This window comes from Erpetoichthys calabaricus, chromosome 8, assembly GCF_900747795.2.
Source record: "Erpetoichthys calabaricus chromosome 8, fErpCal1.3, whole genome shotgun sequence".
NCBI lineage: Eukaryota > Metazoa > Chordata > Cladistia > Polypteriformes > Polypteridae > Erpetoichthys > Erpetoichthys calabaricus.
Window position 1 is genome coordinate 89,540,066 of NC_041401.2, and position 12,048 is coordinate 89,552,113.

The window sequence follows — 12,048 nt, forward strand, 5'->3', positions numbered from 1 at the left end:
CTCCGATCTCATTGACAAAGCAGGAGAACTGCCTGAGGTGAACTCCTAGAAATCTTCTCAGGTACAAGAGCCTTGGGACTGAGCTGTAGGGACTTGTCGGTGGCTTATTTTGCAGTAGCTGTCAATCTCAGCTTGCCACACAAAAGAAAAGTTACATAATTCATCATGTTGAGCCGGTCCAAGGACAGCTTCAAAAAGAAGAAAAGACGGCTCAAGCACTCAGGTCAGCAGAGACAAGGATGGCCGCAAACTGGGTATGCTGCCAAAAGGCAAGAGTGCGGCTCATGCAGTTTAAGAGGCAAAATGCCGTATGATTTGGCACTGATATGGGAACCTAGAGCGACTATTAATTGTGCATCTGTGAAACCAGATTTGTGAGGCTGGTACACAAGTAGGTACCAATACGTTCTGTTAGATATACAGGTTTGATACAAGATGTTTAAGTGCTGTCAGTTGTAACACAATGCTGCCAGATAATTGGACTGCTGTGCTGAATGCCACAATGCCACTCATTTGGTCAGCGCTTATGTTACAGGCTGCGCAGCCATGTGGTTTATCAAGTGTTAAGCACTACGTTAGCAATTCCATCCTGTTTTTTTTTAGTTAGCCAGCTACTTTGTCATGTTGTGCCCTTTGTTGTTTTTTGAGATGCACTCCACTTTACCAACAGTATTGAGTCTGCAGCAAGTGGCACATGGCTTGAAATTGTGTCTGCCACAGTGGTGGCAATAGTACACAACAGTTTCCTCATCAGAGTTGTCAGGTATAAGTCAATTTTTATTTTATATAGTAGCATTTACAGAATGTACCAGTTCTGTAATGCCATAATGCAGACATGAAGTGACGTCATCAGGAATGCAGTGAGATAGTGTCAACAGTCTGTGCTGTCAGTAGAAGTGTTACCAAGATAGATGCTAAGTGTGAAGTGGTCTCATCCACAATGTTATGAAGTATGGACTTGTGCTACCTGCACTGTCTCGGGTATAAAATAATGTCATCAGGAATGTTGCCAGGTGTCAGGCGGCCCAATCAAAATTTCTGACCGGTATGCAGTGGTACTAACTGCAGCGCTTTTAAATACACAGTGGTTTAACCAGGAATCTTGCCAGGTGTGAAGTGGTCTCTTTGGCAGTGTTGTGAAGTAAATAATTGTGCAAGCTGCACGGTGTCAGTTTCACAAAGATGTCATCATGCACATTTCCAGATTCAAAGCAGTTTAAGCAACCATAATGCCAGACCCATACTAGTATTAACTGCAGTGCCATTAGGCACAGAAATGTTGTCAGTTGTGAAACGGTTTCACCAGCAGTGCTGTCTGGTACATAGTAGTGTCACCTGCAATGCTGTCAGGTGTGCAGGAGTGTCTTCAACCTTACTATCATTTGTGCAGGGGTGTAATCAACCATCCTCTCAGTTACATGGCGTTGCCTCCAGAAATGCCTTGGTAAACAATCCTGTCTGCTGTACAACCATGACACCAGCAATGTGGTCTGCTGTGTTGTGCTGCCATTACTAAAGTTTTCAGACATGTAACGGTGTTGTCAGTAGTAATCTGCATCACCACCACCTGATTGAGGCACCATGCTGTCCCTACATTGATGGATTGAAGGCCAGATGTCCACATGACCATCATCATATAATTCTTCCACGTGAAACCTGAAAACCATGAGGACTGATTGAGAGCATTCATGTTGGGTAGAATGCCTAGCGGTGGCCTCTGAACGCCTGCAGATTTTTTTTCCAACCCCCTGGAGTTTTTTTTTTTTGTTTATTCTGCTCTCCTGGCCATCAGACCTTACATTATTCTTTGTTATTTAGTATTGCCTAACCTTATTTTTATATTTCTATGTTTTATAAACTTTTCTTTCATCATCTTGTAAAGCACTTTGAGCTACATCACTTGTATGAAAATGTGCTATATAAATAAATGCTGTTGTTATTGTTGTAGTGAAGGAGATGATGTTCGATAGTTGTGCCATCAAGTGTATAATGGTAATTGTTAGCAATGGTGGCAGGTATGAAGTGGTATTGGCCCAACTGGCTAAGAGGAGAAAACATTGACTTTCATGGAGGTTGTGGTGATGATTCTATTGTACATACAAGATAGACATTTGTAACATTTCAAAATCTTACCTTCATAGCGCAGCGCCACACCTGTTGAAGCTCCCGTGCTATCAGTTGTCAGTTCAATGAAGAACCACCTTGACCCACTGACGATTCCTTCAATAGGAAGATACTCCACTTCGTACGAGTCATACACTGGAGGTGAATCAATGTTGTTGCCATTTTTGATTAAAAGTCTAAAAAAAAAGAGAACATATATGCACACACACACACAAACAGAAAGTGAGAAAGACGGAGAGACACAGGAGGATAATCATCAGAATAAGAAACATCCTGCAGAGGTACCTGTCATCATCCTCGGCCAGAGCAACCTTCTCAAAGTGCAGATGTAGTCTCTGGCCTTCAGGGGCCTCAATCACCCAGTGGCAGGTTAGGTTATTGCTGTAATTACTTGGAAAGCCAGGGGAGATGATGCGGCCCACTGTGGCATTTCTCATAAAGCCACCACAGACAGCTACTCAGAGAAAAATCAAAAGAAAAGCAAAAATCCAGTCAATGTCAAAAAACCAAAAAGAGAAATTAATTTCATCAAATTTGTTAATATGGGGAAGACTATCTACAGCACTATCATATGTTTATGTCACAACATCATTGTGTGTAGTGCTAATCTCACATAGATCTGTTATTATAAGGAAGACCACTATGTTCAGCACCTCAAGTACACCACTATATGAAAGACTGGTCTGTGTAGCCCTGAGCTCATGTGGGTCTGTAAATTCCAGGCATTGCCACAAACACCACTTACTTTACATGGGTATGTTACTATATGGATGAGCACAATGTGCAGCACGGGCCTGTTACTGTTCAAGTGGTCGTCATGTGTAGTCTGTTCTCATGTGGCACTGTTACTGTATAGAAGATCGCTGTGCTTTACATACTGTAGCTTGTGTGCATCTGTTATGAGGATGTAGATCACCACATGCACTGTAGAGCACCACAATGAGCTATAAGGTCATTTGGCCATTCTTCAACCTAGGATATCTCTGTGTGTACTGACAAGGCTGTATGGATCACAAAAGTCATGAACAGAAGTGTAAGAGTAGAATCATATTTGTGATCAAGTCTAGTGCGACAAAGACTTCAAAAGGATCATCTTGACAACACGTTTTAAAATAATCAAGACTAGACTCATTTAAATATGTAGTGAAAGTCACAGTAACACCAACTGACTGCACTGAAGAAATTGCATTGATAAAAATAAGTGGGCTTGCTTTAGGATTGACGAGGAGTTAATCACAAATGAGTACAGCCCTCTTTAGCTAGTGATATCTTAAGGGTATATGAAATGATGAAGTGATGAAAATGACTTGCCTAAACACTGTGGTCCCTTTCCATTCCAGAAGGGGGTAGTTGCATTCAGACACATGAGTGAAGATGCCCCCTGCAGCTGGTAACCTGAATGGCAGTAAAAATAGGCCTCTCCACCAGGGTGAAGACTAGTGACAGAAACATCTCCGTAGGTTGGCCTCTGAGGAAATCCACAGCTCAAAATGTATGCTGTTCAGAGACACAGAGAGAGAGAAGACAAAATGAGAATTACAGTTTTCAGTCAAACATATTTACTCCTACTACACATATTTGGAGTTCAATCTTTAGAAACCAATGTTCATTTATAGCAAATTTCACTGGGCATTTTACAAGACAACAAGACAAAAGGCAAATTACAAATCAATGCAGACCACCAAGTCCTGCTGATGCTAAAAGAATAAGCACTGCTGAAGCCTGAAATATTGCTGTAGTCTATCACTAAGATGATTTGTGTCCATGTTGGCTAACATCATTTTTTTTACATTTACAATAATACTATCAGTTACAGGGTTGCGAAGTGGCAGTGCTGCTGCTTTGCAGGAAGGAGACCAGGATTTGCATCCTGGGAATTCCCTGCGTGGAGTCTGCATGTTCTCCTTTTGTCTGCTCCAGTTTCATCCCAACGTCCAAAGACATGCAGGTTAAGGTGGAGTGGTGACACTAGTGTGTGTTTGCTGTGTAGATATGTGTGTTTGTCCTGCATTGGACTCGTGCCCTATCCAGGGTTTGCTCCTGCCTTGTGCCCTGTGCTAGCTGGGATAGTCTCCAGCCAAGCACGCCCCTGGTCTGGATTAAGCGGGTAAGAAAATTAGATGACTTTCAGTAACAGAGCAGTCTTCTGTTGACAAGATGTATTTAATGGATTTAAAGTTATTTCAGCAAATTGTCCCTAGAAGTTAATACTACAATGTCTTTTTAGTGTTTGCACTTTACCATATTGATACAGTAAGCGTCTCAGAAAAATTCTGCTTTAGCAAAAGGAACTCCCTCAGAGTTAGCCAGACTTTTGGGTTTGATCTACATATTTAAGTGATGATTTAAGTTTAACGATCTTTGTCACACTGGGAATATAAAGTGTAGCATTTGAGAAAATGGCCAATATACCTACTTGTTGATTCTAGGTGGAGGAGGCAACAGATCTTTTTCAGAATCTCTCCCAGTTTCAGTAAATTATGCTTGCCAATGCAAATTGTGGGTCTGTGTCATATTGGTTTCTTAATGGTGAATCTTCCTTGCATGTTTATCCTTTTCATTTAGATCTATGCCACTTTGGAGGAGCTGCTTAGGGGTTCTTTAATCTAGATTGAGTTTTACCAGTGCTAGGAGCACCAACATTTCTCACATGGTTTCCTTTGGTAGCTTTTTAACTTTTACTTTAAGATTTCAGATATATTAAAAGATTCTTTGTTATGCCTCTGGAATTACCTGAGGGGAACCTCTAAATGCCTATGGATTTCAATGAGGAAGCATGCATGTCAGTGTCTCACTCTGTAAAGATTTGCATCCAAGGTAATGTTGATATATCCATGGGTGGATTAGCATCTTTGACTACTCATTTGTCTCTTTAATATTTTAAAATTCTCACACTGATGTGCTCAAGACTCAATTAGACGTATTTGTGTTTGGTTTTCGCTGAATACCTGAAGATACCTTGTAGGTGACACAAATGATATTACCTGAGATGCTGGAAATGTTCCCGATTCTTGTGCTTGCATAAGGGACCGGATCTCTACTAGAGTATGTGCATTTCTGTAAGGCTAGGTGTTTTTACTTAACATCCTACAAATAAATATGGTGAAAATTTTATTTTGGTACATCTGGAATGATCCAAAGCAATTATTTATGCAACCTGAATTTGTACGAAAGATGTCTACAGGTATCCCAGGTTCTTTTTTAAAATGTGAAGTTACACCTCACATTATGAAGTGTTAGAGGAAATTTCCCTCATACATTAAAGGGTTCTCTATGAACAGAATTTATCTGACAGGTGGAGGATATCTCTTCAGGGGTCCTTGTTTCGCAGCGCTGAATCTGTCTTGGAGGGTCTGTACTTTGCTTTGAAAGGCAATGGATATTTAAACGGATAGCCTGCCTTTAACAACCGAGAAATATGGTTTTGCCTGAGGGGCAGTTCAACCGTCTCATATCTATCGTTAGGGTAAGGTCTTTGGATCGCTACTTGAGACGGTGCTGAGAGGCTGCACTTCTTAATCAGTTTTTATGATTTGTCTAAGAAGTACTAGGCAAGCCTCTCACTGTGAGGGACACCTTTGTTTCCTATAATTTCCCAACACTGCTTCTGGTGTTTTGAGAACTAGCTGATGTAAAGGGACGTGACCTCAGGGTGCAAGTGAAGGCTGTAGCAGTCAGTCTACACGAACGAAGACAAATTAGCTGAAATATGTTCTGCTGCCTCATCTCTGTCCTCACATAGCTGTTGCAGGGTGGGATGTATGGTAGCAATCATTAGTTTCACAGGATGATAAATTAGCCCTAGCGCTTCCCTAATGGGAGCCATGAAGAATGGCTTCTCGCAGACAGCATCTCAGCGCCTGACTGCCAGCCAGTACTCGGAGAGCCGACACGGAGCTCTAGGAAGAGCAGTCGCTTCATAAAGTGTTTGCTCCCAAACAGGTAGGAATAACCTGACTGCCTGAAGCACAGTTTGACAGGCTTGTGTTCTCCCCATTGAAAGCGAGCAAAGTCAAGCACTCTGTCAGAGCAGTTTCACACAAAACGGGGGCTACTAGCATGCTGTTCACAGTGGCTCCTTGGGGGATCGAAGGTTTCTGCGGCACTCTGTTGGCAGTACTGCAGATGAAATAGATTGTTGTTTCCCTTCTGGATTCCTTTCTTACTCAGCTGCAAATTAAGTCAGCTTGATAGCCGAGTGCCTTGGAAAATGAATGCAAGGAGCACTCTAGCAGTTAAATCACAGCTCTCCAGAGTTGGCAGAGTAAAAACCAAGAAGAGATTCCGCTTTATTTTTCAGTTTTCCATTCTATTACAAAAAAAAAAAAAATAGCCACTGAGACAAAGGGACATTCCTGACACCACTAGCAGTCTTTCGGATGGCAGGGGCAGTCAAAAGAATGAAGTATCCAAAGCGTTCAGGAAAAGGGAAGTTCACCATTACAGAAGTGTGTCACTTAAAACACAGAATCTTTACCAGGATGCACATGATATCATTAGTATATTTCTTTTTTTAAAGCAAAGCCAATGCAATGTATTTATAAAGTAATTAAAATCATGAATGTGAAACATGTAGAGTATCAGTAAATGACAAATGAATGGCAGTAGAACACTGAAGTGAGGGAGCCTTAGCCTGTTCACAGATTTTCATCCATATCAGGAGTTGCAATTTTCTGATTTGCTCGGTTTGAAAAGTATATTTTCTAAGTGCTTGTTATTCTAGCGAGCCTGATTTTTGCAGCTCTGTTAACCTGCCTCTGTTCACAAGGAATACAGATGCTCTGCTTCTAAGGCTGGTTTGCGAAGGCCCGCTTTTTCACTTCAAGTCACTACTTGATAAATAGGACCAATTTTTTTCTTCACTAAGCTGTGAGACATTAGTTAATGTGCTTCTGCTCACAAAGCCATGAGTTATCTCTTTTTGTATTTGGGAGAATAGAAAACGGAGAATGGGAGAGAGAGATAGTGAGAGAACGAGAGAGAGAGAGAGAGGGGGGAGATGGCATGTGAAGAAAGACATGTATTGACAGGCCGAGATGGAGAGACGGAGATTAAGAAATACGGATAGAGAGATAGATGTGAAGAGGGCGGTGGGATGAATGAGAGAATGTGAAGCAGAAATGAAACATGGCTGGGGAGAAAGAGAACTAGAGAAAGAAACTGAATGAATGACTTAAGGGTGTCTATGAATATGCTCCAAGTGAAAGTGGTGTAATATTTATTATTTCATCCATTCATATGACTTTATCTGATGGAAAACTGTAGAGCGCTTGGCAGAAAACAATGTAAGTCATGAGCCTCACCTAGATGGGACCCAGTGAATTTATACACATGTGAATTATAAGGCAACAAACAGCAAGCCTCCCCGAGCACTCTTTTGAATTATACAGAAAAACTGAACGCTCAAAGGAAGCCATGCCAAACACAGACTGAATTATTCAAACCAGTGCAAAAAGCCCTTGAAAATACCTTTGAATGTTCCACGGGTGACTGGAATCAGGTTATTTTTGCTTTTTCTACTTCTTAATATCACACAGCTTTCCTCCCATTATCTACCATGTCACATTCCTTCTTAATTTATATTGCAAGTTTCTATTTCTTGGTAAAATAGAAAACAGCCACTCCACTGTACCATATCTGAATCTGGAAAATTAAATATTTTAGACGTGTAAAAATGAAACTGAGATTGAGAGTGAGATTGGGCCAGTAAGAAATATAGATGATGAGAGGAGAAAGAGTGTACTTTAGGGACCTTCAGAACTTGACTTAATTAAGATTTGGAGAAATTAGATACAGAGGACTGACAAGCTTTGTTGGGTTAGCTGGCCTGCACTCATCAAAGCTGTTTTCATGTTATATTCAAATATAATGACAGTTAGACTGTGTTCACATTTTATGGAATAGGCAAAAAGTTTCTCTGAAGGAAATTTATTGTAAACCCTTCCTTCCAGTGGAAAAATTCAGAGAAATGAATGCTCCCTGAATTAGCTGAGGAATAACTAGGAAAAAACGAAAGACGACTCTTCTCACTAGTACAGCTCTCACTTGTAGCTTTAACTTGTTCTGAATCCCATTTTCAGTGGCTTTATTCCCGACTCTTTTAGAGTATTTCTGTTTTCAGTTCTTTGTATGACTCTGATTAATTAGGCTGTTTAAAAGTCAAAAGTCATTTCTTTGCCTAATGCATACAAGATTTTTTCTGCTGCACCCTTGGGCCCTCACTAGGCACTGAAGAACCTGACCGTGATTAGCTTCTGAGTGACAGCCTTTCATGAGATGCTGCCTTTTAATGAGTTCAAAGTGTAATGTCTGAGAAAGCACCAGTTTTCATTATATTAGACAGAAAAACAGTTCAATGCAAGCAATACCATATGTGTTTATCCCCGTTAAAATGATTCTCTCCTTGGACTCAGGCCACTAAATAGTTCTAAAGACTGCCCTACAAATGAGGTTGTACAGAATATTAGCATTCACGCTGTGATGCTGCCATGGCTATTCACTCCAACTTCACTGTGGCTACACTTCCCACTAGTGTTCTGGCATCTGTGGCTATGCAGTCCATTCACTCTCTGGAAGTAGTGCCACTGCCTACTGATACTCTGAAAGTGGCGCTCTTGTACTTATGCAGTCCATTCTAACTGTCAGCACTACTGCCGTAACTACACAGCACTCTGACACTTATGCTCACAAGCGGCCTCTTGTGCCATGGTAAACAGCATTATGACACCCAGCAGCCCCTCAACCTGCAGAACTGAGCCCCACTCCCTCTGTTACACACCTACCATGTGGCACCAAAGCTCCACTTTCCTGAAACAGACAAGCGGGCACAAAAACCCTCCCTTCAGATTTTACCACTAGGATGTAGGCAATTCATGAAGAGTAAATGATCCAGCTCACATGAACAGAAACATCCCTCAAGCAATCCATTTTATTTATAGTTTATTGCTATCATAAGGAGACAGCAGGACTCTGGATGGCACTCAGACACTTATTATAACATTATTACGCTATCGTAACTATTTCAATTATACTAATACAGAGGAAGGCCTCAGGGCTGGCGTTATGATAAGCCGATCCCACGGGCATTAGATTACAGCCATTTGGTTTTTACCTCAGCGCTGTATCTTCACAATTTTATTGCCCATAAAATGCTATTGTTTTCCTATTAAGCGTAATGAAGCCTCAGTGTCTGCAGACAGCAAATGAGCTGGTGGACATGCGGCAACAGCTGATGCGCATCCTTGTGACCTCTAAAAACATTGAGCATCCCTGTGAGGGGCTACGCCCCCATTTAATAAAATGCTGCAAAAAGCCACAATTCCAGCTAACAGATTCATCTAAATAAACTCCTTTCGGGGATCACAGCCCCCACAAGCAAATGTGAAAGAACTCTACCATGGGCAGCACTAATGGGACGCAACCTGTCTCAGCGAGGTGCTGCACTCCACATAATGAAGTGTAACTTAGCTGTCAAAGAAGCCATAACAATCAATTCAAATAAAAATATGTAGGGGTTGGGGTCTAGGGGTAACCACCAATTTCATATGATAAGGCTCTGTGAAAGACTAAATTCTCTAACATTATGTAATATAGGAGGGTGACAATATACTGTAACAGAAGATGGACACGGCACATTTTATTTTTAGAGAAATATAGTGCTATACTTGTAGGAGTATCCTAGTCTCCTGGATAAGGTTTGGCTCCACAGATACCAGACTGGGATAGACTTATCACTATAGTCCTAGTCTGTTTCTGTGCTCCCTACACCCTTCGCCACTTAAAACGATCACTACTTGAAACATACAGTTTAATAGACATTATATATGGTGGCCTGCAGCATGTCACCTAAGACATTCCTTGGCATCATCAGACACAGCTACAGATAGATTGCACTGTTACAGCTTGGTGTTAATGAGCATTCATTATTTTCCTGACATTTTTTAAAATTCAAAGCCACTGAAAGCTGAAACAAAGGATAACAGCAACAAATTCAATGAAGGACCCCACATATGCCAGATAGTGTTCAGAAGCCATTAAGAAGGCTAATAGAATGTCAGGTTATACAGAACCCAGATGTGTGGAGGACAAGTCCAAGGAGGTTATGCTTAAGCTTTATAATGCACTGGTAAGGCCACATCTGGAGTATTGTGTGCAGCTTTGGTCTCCAGGCTACAAAAAGGACATAGCAGTGCTAGAAAAGGTCCAGAAAAGTGCGACTAGGCTGATTCTAGGACTACTGGGGATGAATTTTCGGTTTAAGCAAAAGAAGATTAAGTGGATATATGACTAAAGTGCTTAAAATTATGAAGGGAATTAGTCCAGTGGATCAAGACTGTTATTTTAAAATGAGTTCATCAAGAACACAGGGAGACAATTGGAAACTTGTTAAAGGCAAATTTCACACAAACTTCAGGAAGTTTTTCTTCACACAGAGAACTGCAGACACATGGAATAAGCTACCAAGTAGTGTGGTAGACAGTAAGACTTTAAGGACTTTCAAAACTCGACTTAATGTTATTTTAGAAGAATTAAGTGGATAGGACTGGCGAGCTTTGTTGAGCTGAATGGCCTGTTCTCTTCTAGATTGTTCTAATGTTCTAATGTCCAAAGCATACATACTTCCTTGTAGAACCATTTTCATATGTCTGTTTTCCTATGCTATCTTACTAAAGCTAAGCTCTGGGTATATCATCAAGGAGAGAGTTATAATATACTAGCTGTGTAAGCCCGTGCTTTGGTCCAAGAAAGTATTGAAATCGTCAGAAAAAAAATCGAAATGTAAAGATGTCAGGTAATTGGAAGGAACTACTTTGAGGCTCTCTCTCCTAGGAGGTTTTGTGATGCCGACGTGCTTGCATCGTTTGTGCATTAGCGGCTAAGCAACTGCCTTTCTTTGGAGGTTTCCTTTTGCTGGCGTGCTCACCTCGCCTGTGTATTAGAAGCAGGAGAAAAAGTAAAAGGGATACCATTTTGCCAATGTGCTCACCTCGCTTCTGTATTAGCCGCTAAGCGAGTGACTCTTCGGAGGTTTCGATTTGCTGATGTACTGGCCTCGCTTGTGTTATTAGTGGCTAAGCGAGTTTACTGTTTCCTCGGAGGTAAAGTCCTTACTGAGTCTCCACCTCTCACTTCCACGTTTAGACATTTATATATAAGATAAGCATCAAAAGAATGCTCCTATCCCAATTAAGTAATATTCAAATTCAAATTCACCATGTACAGAGCGCACTTACCTGTATGTCTGACCAACATGAAGGGCATTGTCTTACAGAAAGCTACAAAGGCCTAACTCTTGAAGTCTGTTATAGATATACCAGTATAGGCAGAAGTCTCAAAAAACAACTTTGTGATATTTTTTAAAAAGCAAGTTTCAACACCAAGTTTGTAGTAATGAGTTACTACAATTACCCAAATATAAAACAGAAAACCAAACTAATTATCAAAGCCTGTCTTAACTCGATATCTTTAATAATTGCAACAAAATTCAGTATTATAGGTGTATTAAATTGTAATGATCTAGTAATGAAAAATGATAAATTTCACACTTTTGGGCAGATTAGATTATAACAAAGACTACCTAATTTTAATTTCAAGAATGCACATTTTTATGGAATGCCACAACACCTTACTGAAATAATTAAGGAAACATTTCAAGATGTAGGGATAGTTGAAGAACAGAATACTTCAAGCAAAGCATAAAATAAAATAAAACAAAACATTAGGGTAACTGAGGCATCTCAGCAGTACATGAGCAAGTAGAAAAACGTACTGAAGAAAAAGCAGCTCTCTAACACGTACTACATAAGAAAAATAGAAGTGCTTTAACTGTGGGGCGTATGAGCACAGTTAAAAAGGAAATTAGAATTGCCAAAAGGCAACCCTTAAAGTTCCTTCAGTATTTCAGCAGTTACCAGAGCGATCAAG

At 40.6% G+C, this 12,048-nt stretch overlaps 1 protein-coding gene across 1 annotated transcript in view; it reads right to left on the minus strand.

The window, feature by feature from the left end:
• Positions 1-12,048, minus strand: part of sez6b (seizure related 6 homolog b) — a 592,309-nt gene that overhangs the window by 124,493 nt on the left and 455,768 nt on the right. Inside the window, 3 exon segments of the mRNA XM_051930231.1 lie at positions 2,134-2,300; positions 2,410-2,578; positions 3,436-3,621. Coding sequence (XP_051786191.1) covers positions 2,134-2,300; positions 2,410-2,578; positions 3,436-3,621 — 522 coding nt within the window.